At 39.0% G+C, this 21,351-nt stretch overlaps 1 protein-coding gene across 5 annotated transcripts in view; it reads left to right on the top strand.

The window, feature by feature from the left end:
* Positions 1 to 21,351, top strand: part of ARFRP1 (ARF related protein 1) — a 27,282-nt gene extending 5,931 nt beyond the window's left edge. For all 5 annotated transcript variants that reach the window (XM_089513544.1, XM_089513542.1, XM_089513545.1 and 2 more), the window contains 6 exons: positions 786 to 873; positions 2,928 to 3,010; positions 4,419 to 4,500; positions 5,455 to 5,525; positions 19,046 to 19,146; positions 20,368 to 21,351. In XM_089513544.1, coding sequence (XP_089369670.1) covers positions 786 to 873; positions 2,928 to 3,010; positions 4,419 to 4,500; positions 5,455 to 5,525; positions 19,046 to 19,146; positions 20,368 to 20,455 — 513 coding nt within the window. In that variant the 3' untranslated portion in view covers positions 20,456 to 21,351. The remainder of the gene's footprint in view (positions 1 to 785; positions 874 to 2,927; positions 3,011 to 4,418; positions 4,501 to 5,454; positions 5,526 to 19,045; positions 19,147 to 20,367) is intronic.

Raw genomic sequence — 21,351 nt, 5'->3', positions numbered from 1 at the left:
CAGAAGCAGAGTTACACATGTGGTGCTGTTGGACATTGTACATTGCACATACAGTCGGCCCTTCTTATACACATATTTTTTTATACATGGATTTAAGCATACACAGTTTGAAAATGTTCCAAAAAAGGATAAATTTACCTTGATTTTCCATTTTTATAAGGGACACCATTTTGCTATGTCATTATATGTAATGGGACTTCAGCATACACAGATTTTGTTATACACGGGGGATCTTGGAACCAAACCCCAGCATATAACAAGGGTCCACTGTACAAGCATTCCTTGCACATGTATGTTTGATTTTACAGTCGGTTGCACAATACCACAATTCATCAACAAGGTGACATTGCTCTGTTGCTCCATAACTTTGTGGACATAAAATTATGTTCTGTCTCCATGATATAGCATCTCGACTAGCTTATTTTTATTTCAAGATTGTATGATTGCAGTTCTTCTAAGATAGATGTTTGCCTGGAATTCCAACAGAAAAAGTCTCTGGAGCATGCTAAAATCTTTCTCCTGTGCTGCTTCAGCATTAATCCACTTCTTTTTCATTTGTGACTTAGGATGTTAAAGTTATATGTCAAGAGGGAATATTTTTCACTAAGAATTGCATGTAAATCACTAATTTGGGTACTGACTTTCCACTGATGGCTAGCAGAGGCGGGAATCGTTTTTGCAGTTAATAAATCTTAGAAGACTATTTTAATGGTTAAACTATTCTTGTGTTTCACAAAATACTTTGTTTAAGTGCCCTGATTTCATCTTTTTTCCCTTTCTCCCAGACCTTCCTTGAACAGACTAAAACAAGATTTAACAGAAATTACAAAGGAATGAGCTTATCCAAAATCACAACCACTGTGGGCTTGAACAGTAAGTGAATCTAATTTGGTGAAGGATGGGAGAACCGAGTCCAAGGTGGCATGAATCACTTTGAGGCAAGAAATGAAAAACAAAACCTATGCTTAATTTTTTTTAAGAAAAAAAAGAGGGCAAAATATGTATAAAATATTTAAGGCCATCTACTCTAATATTGGTGCAGTTTGCGAATGTAAGAGAATTAATATTTAGATACGTAAGGAGTGAAATATGAAATATTTTCATCGGTGTGGCCATAATTTTTTCCTAAGGAAAATTAAACAAATAGCTCTTTCTTTGATTTCTTTTTCCCCACTGAAATTTCGAAGTCATGGTCTGTTTTTCTAATATGTTTTGTTTACTTGCTTCAGATTCTGAATGCAGTTGATCATTGGTTTGCACCCACAGTTTTTGATCTCTGTGGGTCACACTTTCCTCTTCAGTTCAACTGAAAGAGAACTTGTACATATTGCATAGAATTGTAGATAGTTTTTTTTTAAACAGAAGGCATGGAGCAAATCTATTAGATAACATAGTGTGTCTACATGAATTAAGGACACATCTGGAAGTGCTCTGGCAGTACATTGGAGAAGACAGATAATAGTGAGCCAGCTGACTCTCACAAATGTTTCTTTGCCATCACTGACTTCCCTCTTGAAGAAGCCTTGATAAGCTTTTGAGGAACTCCAAGGTTCTCCAAAACAGTTTGAAAAATATTGACTTAAAAAACAAAAGAGCAATACCACCAGCTGAAAAGGTAGAAGGAAGGAGGGGACAAAAAGGAATGTGGCAGCACCTTAAAGACTATCTGGTTTTTAGTTTTACATGAGCTTTCATGGATATAAGCCCACTTCTTTAGGTGAACTTGTTGTTGTTTCCAACTTATGATGATGAATCTATCACATGGTTTTCTAGGACTGAGAGTGTGCAACTTTGGTAAGGTCACCGACTGGGTTTCATGGTGAAGTGGAGAATGAAACCTTATCTCCAGAATCATAGTCCAATGCTCAAACCACAATACCGTGCTGACTTTCAGTACAAAGCATATTTATACAGTTGTGGGAGTGGGACAGAATGTAATAGGATCCAGAAAAATGCAAATCCTGTCTCTTGCCCTAAATTTTCAAAGGGCTGGGTGGGGTAATACAGGTCTTTCAGATCTTCACAGTGTTCAGTTAGTGTTGGTGTGTGAAAGTCAGTTTCCTTGGGTTCAAAACCTTCTCTGAGAAGATTCTCGTTGTTACATATGCAGTAGTAAAGACTCCTGTATTAATATACATAGTGTGCTGTGAAGCCATTGTTTTTGTTCATACCTCTGCTGATGGATCGGAATTTGTATTTCTAGTCTTCCTTTGTAAATTCTTTGTTCAAGGGCTGTGACCTGCAAATCCATTACTAAATGCCCAGAAAGTTTGAAATGTTCTGCAGCTGGTTTTTGGATATTGCCATTTCTAATATCAGATTTGTGTCCATTAATATTCTTGCATACAGACATTCCTGTTTGTCCAATGCAGCGTGTAGAGGGGCATTGCTGACATAGAATATTATTTATCACATTGAAGGGCAAGCAAGTAAATTCACCTTTGATATTGTGAGTGAAATTATTGGCCCCTGTAACTACTGATGCATGAGTAGATGTGGGGACAGAGTTGTGGCACAATACAAATTGGGTTTGTGGCAGTTTTGTTCATGTATTATCATCCGTATTATGTATCCTGTTGTTAGTAAATAGTTATTTAAGATTTGGAGCTTACCCGTAGCCCAATAAAGCCCTGCTTCCCAGGGAGCTATGCTATTCTTCAAAACTGTTTGTAGTTCATTGATGATACAATTGAGTGGTCTCCAAATCTTAAACAACTACTTATTTACAACCCTTTGTAAAGTTAGAGCAAGGGAGACAATTTATATCTTTCTGGATCCTGTTACTTTGTACCCCACTTCCACAACCGACATGGCTACTCCTTCAAACACCAGCAGATGGGTGATTCTGTTCAGGCATCACCTCTCAGGAACTTAGTTGGTTTTGTTACAAAGAAGTCTATGCTTGACTACCTGTCCTTGTCTTCTAGTTGGCACAATAGATGTGGGCAAGGCCAGGCTAATGTTCTGGGATCTTGGAGGACAGGAAGAACTTCAGTCTCTCTGGGATAAGGTAGAGCTAACAACTGTGTTTTGATAAATACTTTGTTATCTTGGTAATCTTTTGGAGGGGCAAGATTTTGCACAGATAATGTCTCAAATACAGTAATTTGTGTTGCCTAGCTAGTATTAGTGACCCAAACTTATTATCAGTATGTGAAGGGATCTTGTAGTACCTTTGATACTAACTGAGTGAAAGACGTTGTAACATATACTTTTGTAGACTTGGGCTACTTCTTCTGTTGTATCGGAAGAGGAAGACCAAATCTACTAAAGCTTATGCAACACCTTTTGCTCAGTTAGTCCAAAAGGTTCTACGAAATCCCTTTGCATATTGATTTTCCAGACTGACCAGTCTATGAATTTTACACCCAAATTTATTATATATACAAAGAGCTAAATCTGACCGAAGACATGACTAACTTATTGCATTGACTTTATATGCGAATTACGTTGTCAGCTTTTACATGCCAACCCAAGATGTCTTGTAAAAGGCAAATCCTGGAGATTCAGCTCAGGAGTTTGGAATGTCATCTGTGAATGTCCTACTAGTTTGCTTAGGATGACACAGGTCTCTAATGTTCTGGGACTCTTCCACCATAGCAGTTACCACCTGAGTACCAGTATCATAACTGCTGTTTCTATAAGTAACCATACTACTACAGCACAGCTTCATAACATCTGTTACTATCCAAGTAAACAGTATCACAGTATTACCTATAAGGGGAAATGGTGGCATAGAATCAAAAATGAAATCTTTCTTTCAGTAAATTATTACTATTATTATTATTATTATTTTCTTATGTCCCGCCTTTCTCCCAACATAGGGACTCAAGGCAGTTAACAACAAGTATAAAACAATACAATTTAAAAACAGTACCACAATATTAAAATATATAAATATAAACTTTAAAAATAATTAAGCAATTTTAAGAGTTAGAAAAGTTGGGTGGATGTAAGGGTGGATCTGCTTTTTTTTCAAGGTCTTACTGGAAAATGTTTACATCCTACTCAGATTACTACCCATACCCCATGTTACGCGGAGCTTGTTTTCTTTTTGCAAGCCATCTACGGCTACATGTATTACTTTAAAAACAACACATCTTCATCTCTGGCATGGTGATCTAGCTGTTTGTGGCAAAAGCAAGTCTGACAAGAATGTGAGAATATATAAAGTATTAAAGAATGGCGTCTGCATCAGACATAATGGCTCTCTGGTCCCTTCTGTTGCCACCAAAACAGTCCTCAAGTCACCACTGTACTGTAATTTCAGTATTGTTGTTTATTACATATATGAACAATATTGACAAACAGTGTATATGTTTAAAAGTTCAGAAAGGAAATAAGATGTCATTGGGGAAATCTTTAAAGATGTAAGCGTTCAATGATAAATCACATATTGCCTTCTTATGTGACTTCAGTATTATGCAGAATCCCATGGTGTCATCTATATTATTGACTCTACTGATGAAGAACGGATTCAGGAATCTAAGCGAGCTTTTGGTGAGTGTGGCTGTGGAAGGAAGTTCTGCCTGTGGAAGGGGGAGTGTATATAACTTTTAAAATTGTTTGGGAAGAGTAGAAACTATTTGGGTTTTTTGCCAGTTGAGCAAGTATGCAAATACAGTAACCCCCAGAATCCACAAAACAGCAATACCTTTATTGGGACAATGAAAAATGCACAAAATACATCATGCAAGCTTTCTAAGCTCCACCGGCTTCTTCATAAGGCAAAGGTGTTAAAAATCATAAAGAAGATACAATCACAATGTTAGAGTCACAGGCCTATATTTTGTCAACATTGTTTTTGTTAATGTCGGTTAAGATGGTAACAGTTAAGTAAGTGTAGAGATTGCTAGATAATAGATGGTAACAGTTAAGATAGTAACTGAAGTTTAGAGATTGCTAGATAGCACCCTAAAAAGCTAAATAAACAAAGTTATACTTCCTACAGTATATTTTTATTTGATGTTAGTTCTACATGTGTATGTAGGTAGTTCTTTTGACAGAACTGTCTAAAAACCTAGTTAACATTTGAGCTGCTAATTTTCCTAGAACTTCTCATGGATTTGTTTTGGTTTATATTTCAAATGAGATTCTTTTCTATTATGATTGACAATTTGTCTCCAGAATGTTTCACCAAATGAACCCTTTAATTCTTATTGTCAAAGCATTTTAATTGCAACAGACTTAGGCTGCATCTGTACTGCAGAAATAATCCAGTTTGATACCACTTTAACTGCCATGACACAATGCTATGGTATTCTGGGAACTGTCGTTTTGTGAGACATTTAGCCTTCTCTGTCAGAGAGCTCCACAACAAACTACAAATCCCAGAATTTCATAGTATTGCACTATGGCAGTTAACATGATGTGAAACTGGATTATTTCTGCAGGGCACATGCATCCTTAGACTGGATTTCAAGTTTTACCTCTTTCCTTTCACCTTCCTTACAGAAAAGATGGTTACCAGTGAAGTTCTGGAAGGTGTTCCATTATTGGTTTTGGCTAACAAACAAGATGTAGAGGTGAGTTTGTATCATACTTAAAACTGGCCCCCTAATTAGTGTCTTCTTTTCCTTTTATTTATATTTTGTTTGGATAGGTTGAATACCCATCGTCTGAAATGCTTCGGACCAGAAAAGTTTTGGAATTGGGATTTTTTTTAATTTTGGAATACAAGTAGTGTGCCATGTACCTGTACTGTATTTGTGAGGTTGGAGAGAGATGTGAGGCTGGGAAGAGATGTGAAGATCTCTGAAATGGTGGGAACCCAAACCTAGTACTTGGTGCGGTCCATGCCTCCCACCATTTCATAGCTCCTCTCTCCAGCCTCGCCAATGCAGTACATGTATATACTGTGCTACTTGTATTCCAAAATCCAAATCCAACATGTTCCTAAATCGAAGCCTTGAAGCATCATGTAGGCACTCAAAAACTTTTGGTTTTTGGATTTCTGGATTAGGGATGCTCAAGATGTGTTAGAATTTATAGATTGGTTTTTATTGGCTTTGGTCTGTAGACCATGAAAACAGTTAACAGTGTGTAAACAAAATAGTAAACCCTAAAGCAGATGATAAAACAGAACAAATCATTTAAATAAATAAATAAATAAATAGGAAACAAAAACCAAAACACTTTCCCTTTCAAAATGTATAGGTCACTTTTATCTTTATATACCAATAAATAAGCTGTGATTTCATCCTTTCCCTTCACACTGTGATATTTTTGTTGCCAGAAACAGCTGGTGTGATATTCATAGTCTACTAAGTTCCAGGGAATGTTCTCTGAAGTATTTCTGGCTCTTTCCTGTACATTCAGAGTAATACAAAAAGTGTTTGTGGTCGTAATGTGTTGAGACTGTTCTGGTAACCCTTGGCAATTGCAAGAGACAAAAGATTACAGTGAAATGCAGTTCTGTGCCAGGACTGATAAATCAATCAAATAAATAAATAAAAATAAATAAATAAATCAAGTGACTGTTCACCACAGCCATGTCAGGTGAAAGCTGTATTAACATGTTTCAATATAAGGAAAAGGAAGTAGGTCTAACAACACCTTTGAAAGTGACATTTCACCATAAGCTTTCCTGGACTCTAGTCCACTTTATCAGCATATAAGCAGTAATTGATAGACACACTATAATCCCAGTCTTGTTTTGTTAATTCTACTTCGATAGGAAACCAATGTCTCGATCTCAGCCAAAACAAATAAAATTAAACTTTTTCATCAATCCAAAATTCCACCATTTCCTCTAGTGGAGAATGGCAAGGTCAGCAGTAGCCAATGGAGACAGAAATGTACTTCTACAATTTCCCAGCATTGCATCTATGCCTTTTTATTACATATTTGTTGGGGGGGGGGCAGTAATTGATCTGCTTGCCTTGTATAGAAGGCAGAGCGGCCTTGCTGGCAGATGACAGCGTCTTTCAAAGGTGAGCACGGGAAAGAGATCTTGCAGGAGCGTAGCTTGAGTAGCTATGGGGACAGAGCTGGCATATGGATATTGCAGTGTTCATCGAGTGCTTGTGTTCCTGTTATGTGGACTTTTGTTGCTGGGGAATATGTGTTTTAAGGGTACTCTTTAAGTGGGGGCAAGCTTCCTATCTAAAATCAGTAATGGTGCATCTATATATAATTGTATAATAATATTTTTATTTATTTATTTAATTTCTATGCCACCTTTCTCCCAAAAAGGGGCACAAGGCAGCTCATATAAAAACACATTAAAACAAAATGTTAAAAGACAATTAAAATTACCCAATTAAAGCATTACAAAGTTAAAAATTAAAAAAAAACCAACACTTTTACTGCTGTAGTTCCATCCTATGGAATTCTGGGATTTATAGTTTTGCAAGGTCTTTGGCCTTCTCTGCCCAAGAGTGATGGTGCCTCACTAAACTACAAATCCCAGGATTCTGTAGGATGGAGCCATGACAATTAAAATGGGGTCAAACTGCATTGTTTCTACAGTGCAGATGCACTCTAATGGAACCTGGTCTTTGTCCAGTCTGGGCTTGTAGATCACTGATGTGCTCACAGTACTTTAGGCTGGAGCTGGTGGTTGTTGTTATTTGCTGCCAGGTCGACATCAACTTACAGTGACCTTACAAATGAGAGACCTTCAAGATCTGCATTCATCAGCTGCCCTGTTCAAACGGTTTTGCAAACTCGGCTGTGGCTTTCTTGACTGAATCTTCTAGCGTGATTTCTCACTTTTCCTTCTGCCTTCCTCTTTACCAAGCATTACCTCCTTTTCCAGTGAGTCACGTCATTTCATGATATATCCACAGTATGATAGTCTCAGTTTAGTCATCTTTGCTCCTAGTGAGATTTCAGGCTTGACTTGCTCTAATACCCATCCATTAACTTTTTTTATTCATCCATGGTATACATAAAACCCTTATTTGCCTTTACAGTTGCGGATCTTGTCTAGTTCTGACTGCCTTTTCTGTTCATACTCTTCTGATTTCTTGACTGCAGTATCTATTTTGGTTAAAGACTGAACCAAGGTATAGGAAATCTTTAATGTCTTCAGTATGCACTTTAAATGATATAAAGCATCTGTGGTCATTACTTTTGCCATTTTAATATTCAGCTGTAACTCTGCATTTATACTTGGAGCTGCATCTGACAGTGAATGCTTGTGTTTCTTGGTTTCTCATAGCAGTTTATTCCAAAGTGAAGAATTGGGCTTCTTGCCCCATAATGTATAAAGATCTCAGGTGCTGAGTCTGAAACTAGAGTGCATTTGTGGGAATATTTAGGTTATTTTTATAAAATCGATCCCAAAGCTGACCTCTCTTCAATTCTGGCCATCTTGAATGAAATACGTACATAATTATTTTTAAAGGAGTATAATTTTACTGACAAAACATTTTCATCTTTTCTGATGAGCTCCTTCCAGTTCCTAATGCATTGCTATAGTCTATTTCACTTGGCCACTGCAATTAATTTTCTGTTAATTTCACAGATTGCACTGGCATTTGCTTTCCTCTAGAGGGAAGCGGTCACTAACTAAAAACGAAGGTTAGCTGAGAAACTTCACATCTCAGAACTTCACATTATCTCAAAAGGATTATGCCAGACCTGCACAACTTGGCAGTAGGTAGGAGCCAAAATTAAAATAAGCCACACTTCTTTGGGCAACAGATACATTTTTAGCAGCTCATTTTCCAAATAAAGGTATAATTAATGAGTAAACTATTTTAATCATTGTGAAGTCGAAGGCTTTCACTGCCGGCATCCATAGGTTTTTTGTGGGTTTTGCAGGCTATGAGACTGTGTTCTAGAAGAGTTTATTCCTGACATCTTCAGAGAATGCTGACATGGAAGAGAATAGGCTATATATATACTGTTGGTTGAGAGGAGGTGATTTGCATGTTAATCTGTGTATTGTTCTCTTGTGGAATGGCAAGGCCTATTTTAATTATTAATTAATAATATTAATTTCCTCCTCCTCCTCTGCCCAACCCTTTCCACAGGGGAAGACTGGGCAGTGGAAGAACCTTGAGGGATGAACGTTCACCCATCCTTCTCCTCTGCCACCTGGTTCTTTTCCAGGAGAAAGCTGGGTACTGGGGCGACTGTTTGCCCTTCTTCTTCCTCCACCACCCAGCTCTTTCCTGGAAGAAAACTGGGTGGTGGTGGAGCCTTGAAGGCCGTATGTTGTGCAGGCCTTGATATAAACTGAATATTTCTTATACTCTGTATTCTGGTTTCTGTTACACTCTTGAATTCTTTCTTCCCAGTGCTTTAGAGATGACGGTTTGTACAAGAACAATGAAGTTTCTCATGCCAGTTGAAAGCAAACTGACCTCTTGTGATACAAGTTTTTATAAACTAAATTTCCCTTTCTTGTGTACATGGAGCATTATGCTCAGAAACTGAAAGTAGAAATAATAATATTAATTAGCGTTCATTTTTACTCCTAAAATATTGTTGGGGGGCATTTTGAGGGATTTTTGGCTGCACGCACATTTGCTGTTGTGCTTATTTGCCATCACATCAATTTTAACTTATGGCAACCCTATAAATGAGAGACCTCCAGTATCCACAGCCCTGCTCAAGTCTTGCAAACTCAGGGCAGTCGAGGCTTCCTTGGTTGAATCAGTCTACCTGTATTGACTTTTTCTACTGCCTTCCACTTTACCAAGCATTATCATTTTTTCTACTGAGTCATATTGTCTCATACATACAAAGTATAGCACCCTCCAACCTCCACTTTTTCTGCTCTCAGATTCTAGGTAAGCCGTTCTTTGCAGATGCCTTCTGGCAAGCTTTTCCCCCAGAATTGTTTTCCCACAGATCAAGTCTCACACTCTGGCATCTGCATCTAATGCCTTCCTTGGGTTACTTCTTGTTGGCCTCCTTCTCTCCACTCTGCCATCTTGCTACTTCACTTCTATTGTATTTTCAGCTCTTTTTCCTCAGCATCTACTTTTCACTTTCTTCCAACTCTCACATTCACAATCCCTGCCAAGTTCTAGGTCTGGCTGGTTTAGATACCAAATTTTGCCTTCACTTTCTATTCTCCACAAATCCTTTGTAGTTTACAAGAAACTAAACTTAGATACTGAACAATAACTCCAAATATATCAATGCAAAACAACATAAAAAGACTATTAAGCCCATGCATTGCAATAAAATAAGTGTCATACCCAGTGACAATACTGCATAATAAACACAAGATGTAATTCCTTCACATATGTATAGTCTGATGTTTTGCATAAAGATACTCAAATACTACTACTACTACTAATAATAATAATAATAAATTTTATTTGTATACCGTTTTTCCCTAGATCAAATTATACATCTTGCACTTATTGTGTAGAGGAGAGGTTCCTGCCCTGAGATGCATGCAATCTTAAATTATACTTACACATAATGTGTGCAATTTACCCTTTTGAGAATAACAGCTCCTGCACTGGACAAAGTGAGCACTAATTCTTGAGACTTTATTGTTAAGGAAAAAGCAACATGGGATATACAGTGAATGAAATAAAACATGTATGTGAGAGTCAGGGTGACTCAGCAGAAGCAATTAAGAGCCACACAGGTGTAGAAGGTAATGAAATTAAAAAGTCTTAAATGCCAAGGACAGAAATGCAAAGTGGATAATTGAACACACCTGAGAATTGTTAAGTGGTCAAGGCTGAGATGATGAAATCATTAATTCTGGGTAGTAGTGGGTAGTAGTTGTGGAGTATTGTTGTATTGGAGTTGTGTTGGATAGTTTTGGAGCTGTATATAGTAGAATAAAGTAGATCTTTTATATAAGACTACTGAGTTGTCTGGTGTCTTGAGTGAAGATACAAGAGCCAGCTGGATCCTGAAGAAGTGGGAAGACTTCTGTGGAAGCAAGAGTGAGAAGGCTTGGAGAGTTTGTCAGGGTCTTCAGCCTATTCTCTGTAACTCTGCTGCTTTAGAGCAAAGCTTTAACCACTGACCAAAACTGGTCAGCGCCGGTGCGTAACAAGGTGGTGAGTTCGAGCCAGAAGTGAAGAGCTACAACTCCCATCATCCCTGACATTTATGCCCATACGTCTGTCATGCAAGTGGTTTATTTACCAAAGGTCTTTACAGTTGTTCTGTCTAGAGCAAAATCCTTGCACACAAAAGGAAAGTACAAAGTTTAATAAAACTGGAATGAGACGCATGTATTGCCGAAGTGAGGAACTCTTAACTCAAAGATTCACAGCAGTTTTAGCAAGCTCAGCTGTCCTATGTATCTGTGTCTTACTAGGCCTCTAAAAGTTCAGATTTGTAGTTTCATTGCCACTTTATGAAAATAGTATTTTAGATCTTAGCTGGAGTTAAACTTAGTCTTTCAGGGACCATTTGATGGTTTCTTGCAACAAGCTCAACAGAATTAGCCCTTTTGACTTCACTTTGAAAAGTCATTACTGACGTCATTTGGCTTGCTATACTTCTAGTGGCGAATACTACATGCTCTTTTTTGGTCTTCCATCATCATTTGTTTTTAAATGCAGTAGAATGACCTTTGAATGTGTACAGAAAGGATGCAATTCAAATAAACATTTTGTCTAGTCTGGCCTGAACATAATATAAATTAAGGAGTCATGGCCATGGTTCTGAATTCTTTGGAGCCTATGTAGGGATTCTGCCTGATGTGCAAATACATTCATTCATAAAGATGGTAAGATAGTCTGTTAAAGCTGCCAAAAAAGGTGTTGTGGTTTGAAAAGCAACTGATGGAATATGGAGTGCGAAGCTGTCATGCAAGTGAGCCACATTTTGTTTCTGGTCTACCTCTTTCCACCCATCAGCACATAATAGGATGGAGAAAACTTTAGAATGGTATCATGCAGAAGTATTTAGGATACCCACAAGATTCTTTAGTTGAAAATAGACCCTCCTGTGTGGTGGTAAAGTCCTGACTGAGCTTGGACTGAACATTTTAAGACTGGAGGTTCTTATTGAGATGCACTTTTAAGTTGACTCCAACTTACAGAGACCCTGTTGTAGTGTGTTCTTGGCAGGATTTATTCCAAGGAGGGTTGCCATTGCTTTCCTCTAAGGCTGAGGGTGTGGGACCTGGCCGAGGTCTGCCAGTGGGTTACTGTGACTGAGAGAAGATTTGAAGCCTGTTCTCATGGAGCCCTAGTCCAGCACTGAGACTGCTACACTATGCTGGCCCTTAAACATTGGAGTACCACTTTTAAATGCTCCCCCATATTGAAAGTGCTGTGCTGGGGGTTGATGAAGCTTAGACCAGCAGAAAGAACGGGAGACTAGCCAGGCAGCCTGCTTATGTCCTGTCATTTTTTACTTAAGGAGTGCTGATGTTTTCTCTTTGTTTGGAGGAAGATTCAGAAATTAGAGTTCTAGTGATCTAATCCATTTGAACTGATGCAATGTACTGCTGAATGTGTCGGTTTAGTTGTAGTTATACCATAGAAAAAATTGATCAATATTCCTCTAGTTTTAGTAAATTAACTCTGGAAAGATGTCTTAGAAATTCTTGGATCTCTGTCTGGCCACGTTTCTCTGTTCATCTTGCCAGTTAGCTGCTGATCTTAGACCATTTCCCTGGGGGCTGGAAGAGACTGAAGATCATCTTCCTAGTACAACTCCCTGTCCTAAAGCAACAATACTCCCAGTCCCCAGTGCTTCAAGCAAAACAGTCTGTGTCAAAATGTCATAATTTATTTCAGGGTTCCTCTTGTTGGGAGCTTTGGGTGCCATTATCTCTTCTTGTAAAGGTTGGACACTGACCAAGTGGCCCAGTCAAATATTCTGTGAAGGCAAGAATGTATTTCTATAGACTGCAGAAGTGAAGACTTCTTGCTTTCCAGCTTCTCTTACTGGTCACTTGCAGTAACTGCCAGTATATCAAGAGACAAACCAAGTAATTTCCAGTAAGAAAAGTGATTTTCTATGGCTATATCTTCCATGCTTCAGGAGCAGAGCAAAGGACTGGCTTGTTGCATATTTGGCACAACTCCCTTTTAACTAAACATATAGTAACTGAGTGGGGTGAGCAAAGGGGAATTAACAAGGAAGGCTTACTTGGAGCCCAGGGTGAGTATGTAGTCATCTAGGGACCCTATTACTATCGTCCCTAAATTAACTGTTGTGGTAACTTGTAGAGGGATGTTGTCTTCCTCCCTGAGGTTGGTAGGAATGACACATGCTCCAGTTCAGGCTAGTAGCTCTGCTAGAAGAGAAGGTGAAGGGTTCAAAGAACACCTTATTGACACTTTACGCTTCTCTGGAAGGATGAGATAGTTTGAGGTGAGACATGAGATGCACTCTTCAAAGCACACTAAAAGATGGAGATTTCCAAGGAGGCAGAGGTTAGAAGAAAGGCTGGAAGAGGGTGCTTGGGATAAAATGATACATAGGGCTAGGAGAACTGGAAGATGCTGGCAAAGATCCTACATTGCCCATGTGGAATATAACATTCTTCCCACACAACTGTGTCCTTCCTCTGCCCTTGCAGCTGTCAAGCCCTGGGAGGGGCAGCATCTGCTGCTTACTTGTGGAGACAGGGAAGAGGGCAGGAAGGAGGGAATTCAGATGATGAAGATGTGCCTGGTCTGGGCTCTAAGGGGAAGGAAAAGCAGGGTGTGCTCCATGTGTGTCTGCCATCATATTTTCTTCCTGCCAAGCTGAAACCAGGTACTGCTTCACCATCTGAATTATCTCTCCCCAGCTCTTGTCATTGCTTTTCCTTTTTCTTAAGCCTTTGGGCAAAGAAGAGTGGGCTAACCAACAGGAGCTCCCTGTTCCTACCCATATAGTTCCCCAGGTCTCTTTCTCCATCTTTCCCAATGGAAGGCAAAGGTATGAGTACCCCCCCCCCCAAAAAAAAATCTAATAATTCATGGATTTTGGAAGACTCTTTCTCATTCAAGGAGGTTCAGCCCTTAGTGGGTTCCCAAGAAGGCAAAATCAGTACCTTTCCGACCGGTCAAAATTGTCCACCCCTGCCTTAAACATTCAGAAGAATGCTTAAATAAGGGTCTTGGATATGAAAACTGAGTGCAGTTGAGCATGTAGGCTTTTAAAAAGTGAAGCTCTTTACTAATATAAAGATAACATATACAGTATGTATATTTAGGAAAATACCAGAACAAGAGATGTATACTCACTAAACTCAACTGGATTAAAGCCCAGGTTTCCTTCACTCTTTCCTTCTGTTTGCAAGTGTAATACTTAAGATGATTAGGCCCAGATATAAAACAAAACCTACAACTCCACTGGTTGCCATCGCCGGACCCCCAGTCCCTGTCAAAAGTACTGAAAAACCTAACTCAACCCTTCAGTCTCTTTCCTTGGACTCTTTCCCTGCTCTCTTATCCCTCATCTTTTCCTAGCCCCCTTCTTCCCCTCTCCTAGCTAGCTAACAGAACCCCTGCATCCAGGTCAATTGGCTATCCCCAGCCCTGAGTTAACCTTTCTTTTAATCTAGCCCCTGTAGCTTTGCAAGGTCATTACAGTAATATATGTGTAGGGCTGCATCCGCACTGCAGAAATAATCCAGGTTGACACCACTTTTGAGTGCCATGGCTCAGTGCTGTGGAATTCTAGGATTTGTAGTTTGTTGTGGCAGCAGAGTTCTCTGACAGAGAAGGCTAAGTATCTCACAAAACTACAGATCCCAAAATTCCTTAGCATTGAGCCATGGCCATTAAAGTGGTGCTGACATGGATTATTTCTGCAGTTCAGATGTAGCCTAAATCAGTGTATGAGCTGTCAGACTATGAAGATCTAGAAGAGAATGAATTAATAGTGACCAGGACATATTTTATGAAGTGCAAGTAGTGCCAGATACAAATGTACCCTGGTAAGTGTTGGGAATGCCATGGACTTGGCATATTTTGATGTCTGGAAAGCATTTAAGAGAATCAGATGATTATATCCTTGTTTGATTAGATGCTGAAAAATGGACTGGATAATAGTACAGTTGGGTTTATACCCCAGCTGCTCTCTACCACCCTTTCTAGATTTCCAATATTTTCGCCTTTTGTATCTCCATATATACCCATAACCACCACTCTCTCAAACACACTTACTTTCTGAGGATGCTTTTAGGGAATATATAGGACGCAGAATTTTTTTTTTTAAATAAAGCGGATCTGGAGGCACAGGGGCTTTGCTCAAAAGCATCCCAGTCATGAAGGTTAAAAAATATAATAATTTTAAAATATTTTAAAACCGAGACCCTGGTATTGCCAAGACTAGACTTCGGGACCTTGGGTCTTTTTATTTATTTGGTTTATGTCCCACTTATCTCCTAATAATGAGACATAATGTGGCTTACAATACAAATTGAAACAAAATAAGACAGCATGGGACTGAAGAGCTTAAAAAGCATTCAGTAATCAGTACAGTTTAAAACATTAATTTAAAAACAATTAAAACCCCTTAAATACATTTTACATATAAAAAACCCCAGCACAGCCACTGCAAATCTTTATATCCCAACCAGTTAGTTAAAGACTGAAGGACTATCTGCTCCTTGCTACATTTCTTCAAACTGTATGGTTATATGATTTATATATTTCTTCTTTTCGGTGTGGACAGACTTTTCCAGGGCATAAAAGCCTAAAATGACTCTTCCAGGAAAAGTTCACATTCACATCTCATGTTACATACACCACACATTTCCTTTAAAAATGTTTGAAAACTTGAGAAAGATTGAAGTGTTGCTTTAAAAATACGTGACTAGCATTTGACCAACTCAAGTACCCCTCTTTTTCTGACAACAATCCACATAAATAAGAAACCTCCCCCACCTTTCCATTCCTACTTTTCTTTATAATTTGACACCACAAAGCCATAGTTGTGGTGCTTCAGTTAACTTTATTTCATAGGTCTGGGAAATTCATAGTACGTTACTGGCGTCTGATTTTATGGAAAGTGACATTTGCTAAAGGTGACATCACTTGAAGAATTACAGCATGGAGACATTTGGTAGGGAAGTTGTTACCATATATGTATTGTGTTAAAATGTCAAGCTGCTCTGTAAGCTCACCAGGATGGAATTTCTTTCTTTCTGTGTTTGATTTTCATGAAAAGTGATCACATATGTCTTAGCAATCTCTGTGTGGTGGGGAGGGTGCTACAAATCTCTGCAGTCAGAGACAACCTCTGTAAAATTAGGTATACAAAATGTTTAGTATCAGTTAAGAACAAGCCGGCTATGCTGACAACCAGGTGTAGGTATGGATGCAGGTGTGTCTGGAAACTGGTCCAAAAAATATTGTTTCCAGCCTCTGGGTTTGTTGAATTGGGATTTTTTTTTTTAAATGACCTACATTTTAAGAGTGGGAGTCATACAGCCCTCCAGATGGTGTTGGGCTGCAGTTTCTAGCATTTCTTCCCCTTGGTTATATTGGATAGGGCTGTTGGGAAATGCCATCTGACAACATGGAGAGGGCTCTGTGAGTCCCACCATGGCCTAAATAGAATTACTAGTGCCAAGCAGGATAGACCCCTGAACAGTAAGCCAAAACTTCTGTAAATCCAATAGTTTCAATGTGTCTGCTGTAATTGGGGCTAATAATTTAATTCTGGCCATTGTAGTTTAATGCATCTCAAGCAATCCGACATGAGAGCTCAACAATTACTGTTTTTTCCACTTCCAGGGAGTGTTACGTGTTGAGTCTTCCTTATCTTATATGCTTGGTTCCAGAAGTGTTTTAGATTTTGGATTTTTTGGGGGGGTGGGATTTTGGAATATTTGTATATGCATAATAAAATACCTTAGAGATGGGACCAAGTCTAAATATAAAATTCATTTATGTTTTTATATACCTTATACATATAGCCTGAAGGTAATATTATAATTAACATTTTAAATAATTTTGTATATGAAACAAGGTTTGTGTACACTGAACCATCAGCAAGCAGAGGTGTCACTGTCTCAGCTACCCATGTGGACTATTTTGGATTTTGGAGGATTTTGGCATTCTTGATAAAGGGTACTTAAACGGTATCATGTTTGTGCCCATTGGCTGCAGTTGTTTATTTTTTTACAGTTTATTTCTGCTGGTCTCCAAGGTCCAGCACTCATCCATTTACCACTGCTGCTTTAACACTTTCACTGCTTAAGAGGCCTGGTACAGAATCAAGCAGCAATAGTAGAAGCCTAGAGTATGTTAGAAACTACTTGTTACCTCTCTTCATACCATCAATGCCTGGAGTGGAAAAGATGCTCAGATTGCAATTATTGGAACCAGATGTAGATATCCTCAGATTAAAATTGTGTCCCAGATTTGTTATGTGTCTGTGCTGTCTTTCACACTTCACAATTATAGCATCTTAATCTCACTTTAGCTGCCATGCTTGCATCCTGCAGGATCCCAGGATTTGTAATTTGGTGAGAGAGATTTAGAACTCTGCCAGGGATTTCTCAATGCATCATGAAACCACAAATTCCAGTCATCATGGCAGTTAAGATCGGAACCTATGTATAAATGTATTAACATCTTGGTACTGGTAATAAAATGCAAGTGAAACATTTCAAATAATACTTTTGCAATGGAAACTTTAAACTTGTTTTTTATTATAATAAATTAGCAGTTGTAATCAGAACAACCCTCTGTGTGCTCAAACGCTGCAAAATAACTTGGTGTGATGTTCACTTCCCTCTGGCATGCCAGGACTCCTATCAGGACAAACAGTTATATCAGGGATTAGTTACTTCCTGCTGCCATTGTTTCTTGGAACTTTGGGGGTTTTGAAAAAATTATTAATGTGTCACACGTCAATAATCCAATGGTGTGCCCACCTTCCCTTGGCTGAACAGTTTTGCAGTAAGTCTGGAATCTGCCCATAAACTTTACCCTCAGTGTTCCTCTCTGTGTGTTTTTCATTATGTTGTTGGGAATTGTGAAAAAGACCCAGAAGCAAAATAAAACCATTACTGACCAGTAAAAGTCTACAACATCATGGGAGTTTTCAAATTACATGCAACTCAGGGTAGATGTTAAATCAGAAAATTAAAGAGGAATGTTAAATTTCCAGGAAGAGTTATGGAGTGGTTTTCAGTCCTAGGATGAGAAAGCAAAATGGCCTGACACAAAGCACGTTCTGTTCAAAGTGCCAGAGAGCAAAAACAAAACCCAGCCAGATGGTCTCCAATCCAGTCCCAGGGAAAAAAATTATATATATATATATATATAAAAAACATAGCATCATAGAATCTTAAAGTGGGAAGAGACCCCAAAGGCCAGTTTTATGCCTTTCAGGAATGCCTTTCAGGAATATGTCTATCCAACCTTTATTTAAAGTCCTCCAAAGGTGAAGCATCCATCACCTTGGAAGGCAGTCTCTTCCACTGCTAAACAGCTCATACATTTAAAAAGTTATTTCTAATATTTAGATGGTCTCTCAGCCTATAAGAGGTTTCTGTATAACTCTACACTTTACTGAAAAGATGGGCAAAGTGCAGTCCCAGGGCTATATTTGTGGCCCTCAACCTGTCTTGATTTCCTTAATAACCTCTTTTCTTCGAAAAAGGGTGCACATCAATTGTCTCTCCTAAAAATCCTCCACATTAGTAATTCACCTTTCAGATGGGTAATTCACTTGCAGTGTTGGACATTTTAAAAATACCTTTTTTTTCAAACTCAGAATAGGAAACCTCTATATCTCCCTGTTATCAACAGCCCTGCTCAAGGCCATGGCTTCCTTGATTGAGTGCATCCAAATGCATACAGCAGAGGAAAATGCATTTTTCTGAAGATGTGCTCTCACTAGAAGCTAGAATGATTGAATTTGGGCTATAATAATAATAACAATAGTAATAATAAGAAGTTTTAATTATATGCTGCCTTCCCCATAAGATCAAGGCAGCTCACAACATTTGATAAAATATAAAATACATCATACTGTGGACATAATATGAATCACAGTATAGGATAATAATTCTTAGTAAAGTGGAAGGCAGAAAGATAAGAAGAAAACTCAGTTACAGGTGGATTGAGCCTTTAAACATGCCATCTGAGTCCAAGAGAGTCTCCTAGCTAATGTTTATTGGCAAATCTGATGTTTTCCACCCTCCTTCCCATAGAACTGCCTGTCAATCCCGGACATCAAGACTGCCTTTAGCGACTGCATCAACAAAATTGGGAAGAGAGACTGTCTGACCCAAGCTTGCTCTGCTCTCACTGGGTAAGTGCAGAAAGGTGGACTGATAGTGTTCTGCCAAAATGCATCAAGAGAACTTGACGTCACCAGCAGAAGCGAGAGAGACACATTCCATGCTGTGGTGTGGATGCTGTGGTTTTATCATTTGACAGCTCCAAGTCAGCTTTGACAAAATAACATTTCTCTGGGTGGCTGCATACTCATATCTGAGAGCTACTGTGCTTAGTGGATGTTATTGTTGTTGTTGTTGTGTCTTCAAGTCATTTCTGACTTATGGCAACTTAAGGCAAACCTATAACAGGGTTTTCTTAGCACAATTTACTCAGCAGGTTTGTGTTTGAGCCTGAGAGAGTGGGACTTGATTGAGGTCACCTAGTGGGTTTCCGTGGCTGAGTGGAGGTTCAAACCCTATTCTCCAGCGTCATTGTCCGACACGCAAACCATAAACCACTAGCTCTTTTAGTGGATATCCCAAGCCATAAATTTACACTTAAGATTACTTAAAGACTCTACTTGTGTGAGTTAGCTGGGTGTGGCAAAGGGGAAAGAATCCCAGTTAGTCTTATGGCCTAAAACAGAGGGTGGGCACTCTTTTGAGTTGCACGGTCCCATTATTTGACTAGAACCCTAAGATTGATCCATATTCTTGGTTCAAGTCCATAGATGTAAGCTGAGACTGAATGAAGGGTGATGCCCTTTGAACACATGATTGGTCTTGGAGTTTCTGATCAGTTCCAAAATGAAGCTCAGAAGCCATTTTCAGGCAGAAATCAACACTGGCTATGTTGAGGTTTTTTCAACCTAATTTTGCATTTTTCAGAAGGGTGGGGAAGATTTTATTGTTTCTGCTTTTCAACAATTGGGAGTCAGAAACACTTGTTATCTTATGCTTGCTATCTTCTGCTGAAGAACAAAGGACTGAGTAAACAGAGACAAAAATTATTTAATATGCAAGAAAGGAGCTTGTTCTTACATGCCCTGAATCGTCAGATATGTGTATGTACAGCACAGCCTGAGCAGGTATACTGATAGCCGCTGCTCCTGGAGGTCATATTCATAGGGTTGCCATAAGATGAAGCTGACTTCATGACAACTACAACAGCAAAGCACGTACTTTCTTAAAAGATCTGCTACTACAAGTAGCTGCAGACAACAAGGGCTGGGAGAAAGATAATGTGGGCGATTGCTAAATACGGAGTAAAAGGTTAGTGATGGGTGGTGTTCTTTCTTTTTCTTTTTCTTCAGCAAAGGGGTGAATGAAGGGATTGAGTGGATGGTGAAGTGCGTGGTGAGGAATATCCATCGGCCCCCAAGGCAGAAGGACATCACGTAGAGAGCAACACCGAGGCACTGAATTCCGGACACCTTTGTCCTGCAGAGACTCCTTCCTCATTGTCTTTCTGTCTGCCTCCCTCTCTCTTTCACTCTCTCTCTCTCTTGAAGAGATTCCCAGAACTTCTGTTTCTTTCTTGGCTGGCGTGTGAAGAGGGCATGCATGTCTTCTTTAGGTGTCTCACAAGAGCACTCCATAACCGAGGAGGATTCTGATTGAAGTCTTCACCTAACGACAGCAAGCGATGTCTTTAGCCCAGAGCGGGGTGCTTGTTCATTCTGCCTGAGCACTGATGCTCCGTAGTTGCACAGGGCTGAGGTTCCTTATTTATCGTGTTAACCTGTGGGACTAGAGAGTCTTGAAGCACTTGATTGAAATGAAAACTGTGTGCTTGGAATACTGGAAATCTCTTGTTCTGGTTCCCATCTATTCTCAACCTGAATTGTGTCAACAGTGTTCAAGTATAGTTGTATGGCAAAAGGGGGTTAGAAATGGGAGAAAACTATTCCTTTGTAACAAAGAAAGCATTTCACAAACCCTGTGGTGGGGACAGGAGGTGATATGGAGGCTCATGCCTCTTCTTCTATTCTTATTAACCTTCATATACGGTGTTCATGTGGACTTTTAGTCTTTTATTTTCAGTCAGGTTTGTCACTTTTATCTGCAGAGTTGCAAAAGTAATAGCCAAAGGCTGCAGCGTGGTGTGTACTCACAGAGGGCTGCGCAAGATGCAAATGCTCTTAAGATCTTTTGCCTCTGGCTGTTTCAGTTGAAAGGAAAATAAATAAATAAATAGATAAATAGGAACAGTTCTGTAACTGAGCGGAACTGAGTTGCTAAAACTGGAGCCAGAGAAACTGTTCAGGGATTGTTGTCCAATAAAATTTATATTCTTC

The sequence above is a fragment of the Sceloporus occidentalis genome, unplaced genomic scaffold (assembly GCF_023333645.1).
Source record: "Sceloporus occidentalis isolate IW3139 unplaced genomic scaffold, rSceOcc1.0.p SCAF_3, whole genome shotgun sequence".
Classification (NCBI taxonomy): Eukaryota; Metazoa; Chordata; class Lepidosauria; order Squamata; family Phrynosomatidae; genus Sceloporus; species Sceloporus occidentalis.
The sequence above is the reverse complement of the archived record's forward strand: the minus strand, read 5'-3'. Positions and strand labels throughout refer to the sequence as shown.